Genomic DNA, 16,208 nt, shown 5'->3' with positions numbered 1-16,208 from the left:
TCATACTTCGTTTCAGTTACGTATTGTAATTACCAACAGATGGCATTAATGTCTCTCTTGTTTATATAGATTGAATTTTTACTAAGAAAATATAGTCAACAGTAAGAAATCTATAGTTGTGGGGATTGGTATAAGAATGAATGTATGAAATATGGGAAATATTTCTTTAAAAAAAATGTTTTTAAGAAGAAAATTACAGAACGAAAAGCAAAGTAAAATACACAGAGCCACAAGAAACCTGAGGAAGACTGTGAGGAGACATGGCAACACTGTGGTGTAGAAGGAGGATGTTCATGATCCCTCTGCTCTGTGTACTGGGTGAAGCTGTTGAGGAAACTGATATAAAATCTATATAACTACAATGCATGGTGTCCATTGTGACACCTGTGAGGCCAACTGTACCTGCCTCCCTGTTGTCAGGTAACATATACACGGAGAGCCCACTGGACCATGAGGCCACCAGCTTGCATAACTTAAGGGTGTCGGTGACGGACGAGGGTGGGCGAGCCAACTTCGTGGTGGTGCGTGTGTCCGTCCGTGATAAGAACGACAACGCTCCCCAGTTCACGCTGCCAGAGTACCAGGCCAACATCAACACCGACGTGGCCCCGGCACTACCATACTGAAGGTAGGTCAAGTTGTTCCATCACCATACTGAAGGTAAAGTTGTTTCATCACCATACGAAGGTGAGCAAGTTGTTCCATCACCATACTGGAGGTAGGTCAAGTTGTTCTGCCACCATACTGGAGGTAGGTCAGGTTGTTCCATTACCATACTGGAGGTAGGCCAAGTTCTGCCACCATACTGGAGTAGGTCAGGTTGTTCCATCACCATACTGGAGGTAGGCCAAGTTGTTCCGCCACCATACTGGAGGTAGGTCAAGTTGTTCCATCACCATACTGGAGGTCGGTCAGGTTGTTCCACCACCACTGGAGGTAGGTCAGTTGTTCCACCACCATACTGGAGGTGGATCAAGTTGTTCCATCACCATACTGCAGGTAGGCCAAGTTGTTACATCACCATACTGAATGAAGGTCAAGTTTTACACCACCATACTGGAGGTAGGTCAGTTGTTCCATCACCATACTGGAGGCAGGCATTGTTCCATCACCATACTAGGTAGGTGTTGTTCCATCACCATACTGGAGGCAGGCCAAGTTGTTCCACCACCATACTGGAGGTAGGTCAAGTTGTTCCATCACCATACTGAAGGTAGGTCAGTTGTTCCATCACCATACTGAGGTGTCAGGTTGTTCCACCACCATACTGGAGGCAGGCCAAGTTGTTCTGCCACCATACTGGAGGTAGGTCAGTTGTTCATCACCATACTGGTAGGTCAGGTTGTTCCACCACCATACTGGAGGCAGGCAAGTTGTTCTGCCACCATACTGAAGGTAGGTCAGGTTGTTCCATCACCATACTGGAGGCAGGCCAAGTTGTTCCACCACCATACTGGAGGTAGGTCAAGTTGTTCCATCACCATACTGAAGGTAGTCAGGTTGTTCCATCACCATACTGGAGGTAGGTCAAGTTGTTCCACCACCACCATACTGGAGGCAGGCCAGTTGTTCTGCCACCATACTGGAGGTAGGTCAGGTTGTTCCATCACCATACTGGAGGTAGGCAGTTGTTCTGCCACCATACTGAAGGTAGGTCGTTGTTCCATCAACATACTGAAGGTAGGTCAAGTTGTTCCATCACCATACTGGAGGTAGGTCAAGTTGTTACCACCATATTGGAGGCAGGCCAAGTGTTCTGCCACCATACTGGAGGTAGGTCAATTTGTTCCATCACCATACTGGGGTAGGTCAGGTTGTTCCACCACCATACTGGAGGCAGGCCAAGTTGTTCTGCCACCATACTGGAAGTAGGTCAAGTTGTTCCATCACCATACTGGAGGCAGGCCAAGTTGTTCCACCACCATACTGGAGGTAGGTCAAGTTGTTCCATCACCATACTGAAGGTAGGTCAAGTTGTTCCATCACCATACTGGAGGTAGGTCAAGTTGTTCCACCACCATACTGGAGGCAGGCCAAGTTGTTCCACCACCATACTGAAGGTAGGTCAAGTTGTTCCATCACCATACTGGAGGTAGGTCAAGTTGTTCCATCACCATACTGGAGGTAGGCCAAGTTGTTCCACCACCATACTGGAGGTGGTGTCAAGTTGTTCCATCACCATACTGGAGTGTAGGCTGTTGTTCCCATCACCATACTGGAGGTAGGCCAAGTTGTTCCATCACCATACTGGAGGTAGGCCAAGTTGTTCCATCACCATACTGGAGGTAGGCCAAGTTGTTCCATCACCATACTGGAGGTAGGTCAAGTTGTTCCATTACATATCTTTTACATACTCACCCCTTGGAAGAGAGACCACTCAACATTATTTTAAACTCATTGTGAATTTTAAAATGTTTAGAGAGTAAAAAGTAATAAACATTAAATAAACAGTCTAATGTATTCTTAGTAAACGTAATAAAATTTTTTTTGAGATTTTGTGTTGAGAAAAAGAGAACAGTTGTATTGTGTCTTACGGAAACCATAATTACTATGTTGATGCAGACTGATGTATCAACAGTGCTCACAGTACAGTCTCACACACACACAGACACACACTTTCATCCTCACATGCCCTATTATTATGACCTGCTCTCAATACAACATACAATCACCATCACACTCCCTCATATATCATACTATTACCATCACACTCCCTCATACCCCTTACAATCACCATCACACTCCCTCAAACTTCATACAATCACCATCACACTCCCCCATACCTCATACAATCGCCATCACACTCCCTCATACCCCTTACAATCACCATCACACTCCCTCATATATCATACTATCACCATCACACTCCCTCATACCCCTTACAATCACCATCACACTCCCTCATACCTCATACTATCACCATTACACTCCCTCATACCCCATACAATCACCATCACACTCCCTCATACCTCATACAATCACCATCACACTCCCTCATACCCCATAATCACCATCACACTCCCTCATACCTCATAATATCACCATCACACTCCTTCATACCTCATAATATCACCATCACACTCCCTATACCCCATACTATCACCATACACCTCATACCATATAATCACCATCACACTCCCCTCATGCCTCATACAATCACCATCACACTCCTCATACCCCATACAATCACCATCACTCTCATACTCTTTACAATCACCATCACACCTCATACCTCATATCATCACCATCACACCTCATACCTATACACCAACATCATAATCCCTCATACTCGCGCACTAACTCATCACACTCCCTCATATATCATACAATCACCATCACACTCCCTCATACCTCATACAATCACCATCACACTCCCTCATACCCCATACAATCACCATCACACTCCCTCATACCTCATACTATCACCATCACACTCCCTCATACCTCATACAATCACCATCACACTCCCTCATGCCTCATATAATCACCACCACACTCCCTCATACCCCATACAATCATCATCACACTCCCTCATACCTCTTACAATCACCATTACACTCCCTCTTACCCCATACAATCACCATCACACTCCCTCATACCCCATACAATCACCATCACACTCCCTCATACAATCACCATCCCACTCCCTCAGACCCCTTACAATCACCATCCTCCCTCCATACAATCACCATCACCTCCCCTCATACCCCATACAATCACCATCACCTCCTCATACCCCATACAATCACCATCACACTCCCTCATACCCCATCAATCCTATCACCTCCCTCATACCCATACAATCACCATCACACTCCCTCACACCCCCTTAATCACCATCACACTCCCTCACCCCCTTAATCACCATCACACTCCCTCTTTACCCATACAATCACCATCACAATCCCTCATACCCAATACAATCACCATCACTCCTCATACCCCATACAATCACCATCTCCCTCATACCCCATACAATCACCATCACCTCCTCATACCCCATACAATCACCATCACCTCTCCTTCCCCATACAATCACCATCACACTCCCTCACAATCACCATCACACTCCCTCATCTATCACCATCCTCCCTCATCTAATCACCATCACACTCCTCCCTCCATATCATCACCATCACACCCCTCATTACCCCATACAATCACATCATCCTCCCCTCCCCCATACAATCACCATCCCTCCTTACCCCATACAATCACCATCACACTCCCTTATACCCCATACAATCACCATCACCTCCCTCCTTCCCCATACAATCACCATCACACCTCCCCCCATAATCACCATCACACTCCTCATACCCCATACAATCATCCTCCTCATACCCATACAATCACCATCACACTCCCTCTACCCATACAATCACCATCACACTCCCTCATACCCCATACAATCACCATCACACCTCCCATTACAATCCATCACACTCCTCCTTACCCATACAATCACCATCACCTCCCTCATACCCATACAATCACCATCACACTCACTCACTTACCCCTACAATCACCATCACACTCCCTCATACCCTTACAATCACCATCACACTCCCTCATATATCATACTATCACCATCACCTCCCTCATACCCCATACAATCACCATCCACTCCCTCTTACCCCTAATCACCATCACCCCTCATACCTACAATCCCTCCTCCTATACATACAATCACCATCACACTCCCTCATACCCCATACAATCACCATCACACCCCTCACCACCCACAATCACCATCCTCCCTCTACCCTTCAATCACCATCCTCCCTCATACCCCATACAATCACCATCACTCTCCTCATACCCCATACAATCACCTCCTCCCTCCCTCCCCCTTCTTCCTCCTCATCACCCATCCACACTCCCCTCATACCCCATACAATCACCATCACACTCCCTCATTACCCCATACAATCACCATCACACCCTCATACCCCATACAATCACCATCACACTCTCATACCCCATACAATCACCACCACACTCCTTCATACATCACACTATCACCACCACAACCTGTTACGAATAATTCTCTTTTCACCACACTAAAACCCTGACACCTGATCATCACTACGCTCTATCACTATCACTGTCACTGCACCCTATCACCACTACTGTACATCTTCAACACGCTCAACACCACACACTATCACCTACAGAAATTCTTATTACCGCTCTCACCAAGATACTGTACCTCACACCACCACCACCACCACCATACTGTACCTCACACCACCACCACCACCACCATACTGTACCTCACACCACCACCACCACCACCATACTGTCTTACTAGCACACCATCACACCTTCATCATCGCCATACTCTCTTATCACCATACTCTCTTCACCACAGACTACCAACCAAAACACTTCATTACTACACCATACAACACTCTGTAATGACCACATTGCCCCTCCCTACCCTTAGAATATTTTATCACGCACCGCTCTCTACCACCACAACAGTGCCTTGATACTCACCATATTACCACAACAACACTTCATCACTCATCACACTTTATCATCACACTGTTATCACACTTTCTTGTCAGTCACAACACTATCAAAATAACACCTTTCCACTCACCATTCTTTGCTCACTTCACTGCCAACAACAACAACTTGTGTACCACCACACTGCCACAACAGCAACTACCACCACACTTCACCACCACCACAACAATAACTACCACCACACTTCACCACCACCACAACAACAACTATCTCACTTCACCACCACCACCACAACAATAACTACCACACTTCACCACCACCACAACAACAACTACCACACTTCACCACCACCACAACAATAACTACCACACTTCACCACCACCACAATAACAACTACCACACTTCACCACCACACCACCACCACAACAATAACTACCACACTTCACCACCTCCACAACAATAACTACCACACTTCACCACCACCACAACAACAACTACCACACTTCACCACCACCACAACAACAACTACCACACTACACCACCACCACAACAATAACTACCACACTTCACCACCACCACAACAACAACTACCACACTTCACCACCGCCACAACAACAACTACCACACTTCACCACCACACCCCACAACAATAACTACCACACTTCACCACCACCACAACAACAACTACCACACTTCACCACCACCACCACCACAACAACTACCACACTTCACCACCACCACAACCACAGCAACAACTACCGCACTTCACCACCACCACAACAACAACTACCATACTTCACCACCACCACCACAACAACAACTACCGCACTTCACCACCACCACAACAACAACTACCACACCATAGCCACACTTCACCACCACAGTCACAACAACATAACTTTTCACACATTCCTTCTCGTCCCAGGTTGAGGCGAGCGACGCAGACGAGGGCTTGAACAGCGAGGTGCAGTACCACATGTACGAGGCCAACAGCTCCGAGGCCCTCACACTTTTCAAGGTTGACCCATCCTCTGGTCAGGTCACCCTCGCCCTCAGTGCCCAAGGTCGAGGTAAGTTTCACTTTCTGTTCGTGTTGGTTCATATTCTTATCTCTGTAAGTAGAAACAAGTATTTGTGCATAACAAAGAGAAGATATTATTTTAGCGCAGTTAGGCTTCTTGTGTGTGTGTGTGTGTGTGTGTGCATGACCTGTTGATGAAGAATAACATTTTGTTTTCTTTGCATTAGAGGTCTCGCTAAAACTACAGTATATACTATTAAAATGTTTCGTTGTTAATATATACTTCTATTTAAGTCTGTATTTATGCTGTAAATAATACACGTAGTCTTGGTGAAGATTAGAATACAGTAGTGTTGTGGTGGTGTTGCAGAGAACGAGGTGTACCAGTTCTTCATCCGCGGTGAGGATCGTGGGTCTCCACGCCACCACAGTGACGTGCCCGTCACCATCTTCCTCCTGTCCACAAATGATCGATCTCCATACTGTGCCAGACAGTATGCCCAGTTCTTTCTCACTGAAGACGCCCCAGTTGGTGAGTAAAATATAGCTGCTATAATCTTGAATTTATATCCAGGAAACTTCAGGTAATTATATATGATTCATGACAGAGGACATGCAAGCTTGTGTAGACGTGTAAACTGAACAGCCTTGCACTTCAACATGTGTGCAGAAGCCAGTATCTCTGACACGTTGTTTACATCCGTGTGTATATTTAACAAAATCACTGAAGTGTCAGAGTGCGGAAGACACCTTTTAATTTCTTAGGAGATATTGTTCACATAATAGTACACGTAAGCTCACAGGTCAGAATTCAGAACGGTAGTTTGAGCCTGGGATTTGAGCTCGGCTCAGGCATGCGAATCGGGATTCCTCAATCCGAGATTTCCTGCAGTGGATTACCCATATTTAAAACATCGGCTTGAGCCCCAGGTCGGGTAATCTGTTGCATTTTTCTTCAGTTACGAGCAAGGACTCGAACACTGAAATTCCAGCCAATCACGTTTCATCTGCACCATTACGACAGCCAATCACCATCGAGAGTAATGTTTATAAGATTATGGCGACAACTATCACTCGACGAGTTTTTACGGAGGAGGAGAAATCTCTCCTTGCACGTCAAAAGTTACTTTTATTATTATAATTACAATCAAATTATGATTAAATTATAATGATTTATGGTACTGTGTTACAACGTGGCTGTGTTGTTATGTGATAACAAAGAAATTCATAGGCGAAGAACAATTACATACAAATTGTAGATATAATCCGGGACAGGTGTCAATATTCATAACCAAAGCAAGATGAATCAATGCAGGGCGTAGTGACCTGGCCAGGTTCTTTGGTTTCTTTCTGTTCTTTAAACTCCACATTTCCCCTGATTAATAATGTTAAGAGAATACTTTCTTTTATCAATACATTAAAATCAAAATGCAACTCAGCATTGATTCAATTATATTGAAAATACATCAAAATAGTTTTCCTAAAGACAAACACTCATAATAAAGAAGCGTCAGCGTTCTTTACATTTACCTGCTGGATCTTCATGGATCCTGAACACGAAAGTGTTGTAACACATTACTATAACTCATTCAGTAACCAGAATATTTCTTACCTGGAAAATATTCGTTGTGAAGAATCTCCCAATCATCAGCTGATGAATGGGAGGTAAAGGTGAACCATAGCCAACAGGTCTGCCAAGTAGATGCTCCATAACATGGCATATCAAGGAAATCTCCCTTGTTGAACCTATATCATTGTTTAAATTACGTGTCATCATAAAAAATTGTAGGATTCTGACTATCTACTATCAGTCTTCTCTCTACAAAATTTCCAATTTGATGATATCACCGAAAACCGCGCTCTCTGTCAAAATTAATGTTGACTTGCTTGAAGGATAGACCTCCAAACTTGCTTCCAGGTTAGATTAACGTGAGGATCGACAATTCCGATCTCAAACCCGGTTTGAATCTTTGTGTTAGCTCAAGCCAGTGTTCTGAATACCAACAATCTTCAATCTTGGCTCGATCCTTGGTTTAAACCTATATGCGGTTTGAAATCACTGTTCTGAATTCGGGCCTCAGTCTTTCGTGAAGAATTTGTAATTTTTCTCAGCTCATAAAATAGTCGACTGTGCTGTATATAGATACGACTCTGTGAAGGATGAGGAAGTGCTCATTATCAGTGGCTTGGTATATAGTTAGTGTTATAACTTTTTCTTTGCTTCATCAATTAAGGTCCTTAATCACGTAAGCAAGGTTTATTTATTAGTAGGAGTTTATAGAAAAGTACAAGCGATGCGCAATTCATAGTTCACAATGTGATAATAACTGTGTGTGTTACAGGTACTGTAATAACGTCATTGTGGATGGAGGGGCCGCAGACGGTGCAGTACTCCATCCTGGCAGACGAAGCAACAGAGAGACAGGTGGAGGTCACGGGGGGCTCCCACCAGATTTCTGGAGCTTTTGCTGTGACACCGACTGGGCTGGTTGTGGTGCGACGCGCCCTGGACCATGAGCGGCGACGCATCCACCGCATCACGGTCACCAACCACACGCTCTCCACACCCCCAGCTCTTGACTATATGACCATCTCTGTTGTGGTTAGTCCTCACACACACACACACTATATATATATATATATATATATATATATATATATATATATATATATATATATATATATATATATATATATATATATATATATATATATATATATATATATATATATATTGATAAAATCACACAGGAAAAAGGGATACAATGGAGCACCTTAGTTTTAGTCTTTATTCAAGACATCTTTAGAGGCAAATTAATTACAAGGATTGAGAGTGGCTTATGTTCCCAGGGTGACCTTAAAAAGCATGAGGTCTGGTCAAAAACATGACATAAGAACATATGAACACAAGGATGGAGGAAACTGCAGCGGGCCTAGTGGCCCATACTGGGCAGTCCCATTTACACCCAACCCCTACCACTCATATATCCATCCAATCTACGTTTGAAGCTATCCAGCGTATTCGAGTTAAATGATGGTGTTTGGTAACTTGTTCCATTCATCCACTACTATATTTCCAAACAAATGTGTACTTATCTCGCGCCTAAATCTAAATTTGTCTAATTTAAAGCCATTGTTACGAGTTCGCTCCTGGTTGGATAGTTTGAGTACCTTTGTTATAACGCCTTTGTTTAGCCCTGACTTCCATTTATACACCTCTATCAGGTCGCCCCTCACTCTACGTCTCTCTAGGGAGTGCAAATTAAGATACTTTAACCTGTCTCTGTACTCAAGGTTCCTAATGCCCGGGATTAGTCTTGTTATTCGCCTTTGAATTCTTTCTAGGGATTCTATATCCATTCTGTAATACGGTGACCAGAATTGAACTATATAATCCAAGTGAGGTCTCACAAGCGCAAGATATAGCTTTAGGATAACCTCTCTAGTCTTGTAACTAACACTCCATTGTATGAACCCGAGTACCTTATTAGCCTTGTTTCGAACAAATACACATTGTTTGCTTGGCTTAAGATTCCTACTTATCATTACTCCTAAATCTTTTCTTTCTTTAAATTTTATGGTAGGTAAATTTTCGTCTAATGTTATGTTTTTATTTTATATCACCTGTATTTTTAAAACTTTTTCAAAACTTTTTGTTTTCTAGGCTCTGATGATGGAAAATGATTTTTCCGAAACGGATTAAAGAAACCCATCTTAGTCAAGATGTTATATATACAGCTATATATATATATATATATATATATATATATATATATATATATATATATATATATATATATATATATATATATATATATATATGCAAGTAAATCACTGTAGTTTTTCATCAGGTATATGCTGATAACCACAAGGAAGGAACTTCGTGTTTTCTTTCTTTCCTTGTGGTTATCAGCATATATATATATATATATATATATATATATATATATATATATATATATATATATATATATATATATATATATATATATATATATATATATATATATATATATATATATATATATATATATATATATATATATATATATATATATATAGGGGTTATAGATAAAGTTCTTATAATATCCGAGCAGGAGAGGACTCAGAGCAACGGATTTAAGTTGGATAAGTTTAGGTTTAGGGGGAGACAGAAAGGAACTGGTTCACAAATAGGGTGGTGGACGAGTGGAACAAGCTTAGCAACTTTGTAGTAAGTGCTGGAACGCTGGAAAGTTTCAAATGGAGGCTGGATAGATTCATGGATGAGAGAGAGTGGTAGTAACTCTCGACAGGAGCTGCCATGCACAGGCCTATTGTAGACTCCTTATTTTCTTATGTTCTTTTATATATATATATATATATATATATATATATATATATATATATATATATATATATATATATATATATATATATATATATATATATATATATATATTGGAAACTTGTGTAACTACTGATTTTATGAAATCCCTGAAACTTTTAATAAGTTATACTGTATTTAATTACTTAACCTAACAGTAATTGCATATAACTTACTAAAAAAAATTGGATTTCATGAACGCACTGGTTACACAAGTTCCCTGTAACATATTCAGTATACACACACAGACACACTGGTGCTGCAGTGTTTTCTTTTTCCTGTAAGTTTTTAGCAAGATTTATCTTCTTCAGGTCATCACTGTGGATCTACAAGACATATAATTAATATCATCGTATCTTAATTAATATTTTTTGAGGTAACCATTAGTTTGTATTCGTAATAGTTACTGACACCTTCCCAAATGTTGCTCTTTAACGACAGCATATCATAATTATTTCCAAGAATTGCACGTTAATTCACCATAAGAAAGCTGGATGCGGTGTCACATGGTGTGACAACCAAGTCATATTATTATGACACGGTTGATAATCACACACACTTCTGGAACATGTGACTCATTATGATGGTGACGTAGGTGGGACAATTTCGTAAAGGGTCAGAATCAGTATGAGGAAGGTGACCGCTTGTATGGTGTGGTGCAGGTGATGGACGTGAACGACTGCTCGCCAAGGTTCTCGTCGACGACCTACGAGGCAATAGCTGCAGAGAACAGCGAGGTGGGCGCCGTCATCACCATCCTTATGGCTACCGATGACGATGATGGCAACAATGGTCAGGTGAGAACTACAGTAACTTCATCACACATATTTCGAAAAGAATATTTAATGTAGTGATGCAGGTATTAAGACTAATAACCGTCTTCACTGAACAGGTCCAGTACAGTCTCAGTTCCGGTGAAGATGTCACTGTGAGGTCAACATTCCGTATTGACCCACACTCGGGGGCAGTGACCCTAGCGGCTCCACTAGACAGGGAGTCCATGGCTAGGTACTCCTTCACCGTAGTGGCTACCGACGGGGGCCCCAAGCCACTCTCCACCTCGGCAAGGGTCACCGTGTTAGTCAAGGACTACAACGACAACCCGCCAGTGTTCACCAGAGATACCTACGTCACTGCCGGTGTGTTGACCCGGAGCAAACCTCCTTATTCCTTACGTACTGTGTTGTGATTAGCATGGTGTATTTATTGTATGAAAAGGGTAGTACGCACACACACACACACACACACACACACACACACACACACACACACACACACACACACACACACACACACACACACACACACACACACACACACACACACACACACACACACACACACACACACACACACACACACACACACACACACACACACACACACACACACACACACACACACACACACACACACACACACACACACACACACACACACACACACACACACACACACACACACACACACACACACACACACACACACACACACACACACACACACACACACACACACACACACACACACACACACACACACACACACACACACACACACACACACACACACACACACACACACACACACACACACACACACACACACACACACACACACACACACACACACACACACACACACACACACACACACACACACACACACACACACACACACACACACACACACACACACACACACACACACACACACACACACACACACACACACATACACACACACACACACACACACACACACACACACACACACACACACACACACACACACACACACACACACACACACACACACACACACACACACACACACACACACACACACACACACACACACACACACACACACACACATACACACACACACACACACACACACACACACACACACACACACACACACAACACAACACACACACACACACACACACACACACACAAGTACACACACACACACACACACACACACACACACACGCACACACACACACACACACACACACATGAACACACACACACACACACACGTACACACACACACACACACACCACACACACACACACACACATACACACACACATAAACACATACACACGTACGCACACACATACACACGTACACGCACACATGTATGCATACACACGTATGCACACACACATGTACATGCACACATGTATACATACAAACGTATGCACACAAACACGTACACGCAAACACACGTACGCACACACACACTACTACTACTATGTTGCTGTCACTCGGAATCGAGTATGACGATCAACCAGCTATGATACAATCATATGAGATATTAGGGATGTCACCTAGGTTGGTGAGTTCTAAGGTGACTAAAGAGGCCAATACGGGACCGGCAGTGTTGTTCACAGATGTTGCACGTGTGAAGGGCTACATCTAGTGCGGGAGGAGTGGCGGCAGCGTCTTTCCGGCGTAGCGCTTGTCTGCCTGGGTTTGCAGTCGGGCTAACCCGAAAGTATTGACACCTTCTCGTGTGGTGCTCCTCCAAGCATTACGATGTAGACTAATCGACTCCCAGGTGAGGGGGTCGATTTGGTACTTTTTCAGGTTTGTCTTAAGACTATCCTTATATCTTTTCAGTTGCCCGCCTGCATTATGTTGACTATTCGTTAGGTGACTGTAAAGTAGCTGCTTTGACATTCTACTGTCGTCCATGTGGGTAACATGGCCAGTCCAGCGTAGTTGTTCATGGATAATGGTAGCCTCGATGCTCCTACAGTTGGTGTCAGCAACAATATTGGCATTTGTTCTCTTGTCTTCCAGTCGAACACGGAGGATGGAACGTAGACTAAGTTGGTGAAAGTTTTCAAGTGCTTTGAGATATCCCCTATATGTAACCCATGTCTCACTGCCATATAGCAGGGTGGGGAGGACCACTGTTTGATATACGGGCAACTTTGTAGATAGTTTTTGCTCCCTACAGCTGAAGACACGGTTTCGGAGTCTGCCAAAGGCTTGAGATGCACATCTGATCCGATGCTGAATCTCTTCATCGATGTCTGCGGTGGTGGACAGGTGGGAGCCGAGATACCAAAAGTGGGTAACATTGGAGAGGGTAGCACCGTTAAGCTGGATGGATGGTGGAGGTGTGTCTGAACCAGGGGCAGGTTGAAAGAGAATCTGAGTTTAACATACATTCATCTCAAGGGCGAAGTGTGCATATGCATCTGCACAGATGTTCAGGATCTCCTGTAGGTCGTGTTCAGTGTGAGCAACAAGGGTGAGGTCATATGCATACTGAAGTTTGGTAATGGAGGCTGCCAACACCTTTGTTCTTGCCTGGAATTGTCTTATGTTGAAATGACCCCCCTTCACCCAGTACTCGATGTTCACCCCATTGGCTAAATTGGCACTTGCACAAGTAAGGAAGGGAGCCAGGAAAATGGAAATGAGAGTTGGTGCCAGTACACACCCTTGTTTAAACCCTGTTTGGTTGGGGAGGAACTCAGACTGGGTGCCATTGTGCAGGACACTGCCGTTCATGCCATCGTGGAGTTGCCTCACTATGGCGATGAATTTTGGTGAGCATCCAAAACGGTTGAGGGTCCACCAGACGGCTTCCCTGTTATCCAAGTCGAAAGCCTTGATTAGGTCGATGAAAGCCATGTACAGGTCACGATGCTGTTCTCTGCACTTTTCCTGTATCGGACGGGCAGCAAAGATTATGTGAGTGGTGCCACGTGATGGTTTAAAGCCAAATTGAGATTCTGGGAGGAAGTTTTCTGCCTCAGGAAGAAGTCTGTTTAGGAAGACTCGGGCGATAATCTTGCCAGCAATGGAGAGCAGCGAGATCCCGCAGTAGTTGCCACAGTCTGACCGGTCTCCCCTTTTCTTATAGATATTGACAATGGAGGCGTCTTTAAGAGCTTGGGGGATTTCCTCCTTTTCCCATATATTCTCCAGGAGAGAGTTGAGACAGCTTGTAAGCAGAGGTCCTCGTGCTTTATACACCTCGGCTGGGATTCCGTCAGCACCTGAGGCTTTGTTATTTTTCATCTGTTTGATGGCGGTAGCTTCCTCATCCTAGGATGGAGGATAGCTGAGGTGGGTCAGCTTTGGCTGCTGAGGGACTTGATTTGTAGTCAGGACATCCTCATCTGTGTTTTGGTTGAGCAGTGAATGGTAGTGCTCTTTCTAGCGTTGAAGGAGGCCTTCATCGTCTTTAATTGTGAAGTTACCATCAGATGAGCAAAGGGGGGCTGCGCCACGAGTGATTGGCCCATAATTGTTTGAATGGAATTAAAAAATTCGCGCATCTTATGCTGATCTGCAAGTTTGTGTGCTTCACATGCTTTATTTTTAAGCCAGTCATAATTTAGATTACGAAGTTCCCGCTGGGCCGCTGCTTTCTACTTGTTGAAGGTATCAGCTTTGGTCCGAGACAGAGGGTTGTTTTGCCTGTCAGTAAAAGCAGCACGTTTATCACCAATGAGTACATTGATTGCCGGGTCATTTTCATTAAATCAGTCCTGGTGTATTCTTTCGATCTGGCCGAGGGTCTCTCTGCAGGTTTTTGTCATGACAGTGTCGAGAATGTCTCATTCGGCACTGGGATTTTCGTTGTTTGCTGTTGGGTTGTTTACCAGACTATGTTCGAGCTCCTCTCTGAAAGCATGTGCTACCGCTGGGTCCTCCCGAAGTTTAGTATTAAAACCTCTTTTGGAGGATTCTGCCTTCTCCGTTTTTGGGGTGACGTGAAGTGAGAGCTTGTCTCTGACGAGTTGATGATTAGTGTCACAGTGGACTGAGCCACGCAGGGCACGGGTGATGTGGACATCTCGGCGATCTCTTTCTATGACCATGATGTAGTCAATGAGATGCCAGTGTTTGGATCGTGGGTGTTGCCACGAACCCTTGAACTTGTTGGCCTGCCTAAACAAGGTATTGGTGATGGTGAGGTTGTGTGCAGTGCATTAGTTGAGGAGGAGTAGGCGATTGAGATTACATTTGCCTAGTCCATTTCTCCCTTTGGGTCTCTGCCATATGTCAGCATCTCTGCCAACTCTGGCATTGAATTCACCAAGGAGCACCACCTTGTCATCACTGGGGATAAAGGGTAGCACTCTGTCGAAATCGGCGTAAAAGGCCTCTACATCCAGTGTTGGGGCGTATGCACTGATGAAAAAGGCATGGCGTGAGTGATTCAGTGGGACTCGAAGCGTCATGAGGCTCTCGTTGATCCCAATAGGCATTTCAATTAGCCTGTGTAGGATGCGTTGGCGGATGGCAAAGCCAACTCCATAAATGAGGTTTCTCTCCGCAGCAGGCTTACCTTGCCAGAAGAAGAAA

General features: G+C 43.9%; 1 protein-coding gene across 1 annotated transcript; it reads left to right on the top strand.

The window, feature by feature from the left end:
• Window positions 1-2,050: 2,050 nt before the first annotated feature.
• LOC121855444 (fat-like cadherin-related tumor suppressor homolog) lies at window positions 2,051-12,051 on the top strand. Its single transcript, XM_042350380.1, has 6 exons — window positions 2,051-2,060; window positions 6,401-6,545; window positions 6,867-7,028; window positions 8,839-9,098; window positions 11,525-11,659; window positions 11,755-12,051. The coding sequence occupies exons 2-6, from the start codon at window positions 6,452-6,454 to the stop codon at window positions 12,049-12,051; spliced, it is 948 nt and encodes a 315-aa protein (XP_042206314.1). The 5' UTR covers window positions 2,051-2,060; window positions 6,401-6,451.
• Window positions 12,052-16,208: the final 4,157 nt, after the last annotated feature.

Source organism: Homarus americanus, unplaced genomic scaffold, assembly GCF_018991925.1.
Source record: "Homarus americanus isolate GMGI-L3 unplaced genomic scaffold, GMGI_Hamer_2.0 scaffold39020, whole genome shotgun sequence".
In the NCBI taxonomy this organism is placed as follows: Eukaryota; Metazoa; Arthropoda; class Malacostraca; order Decapoda; family Nephropidae; genus Homarus; species Homarus americanus.
Note: the sequence above shows the minus strand (reverse complement) of the source record. Positions and strands in the feature narration are given on the sequence as shown.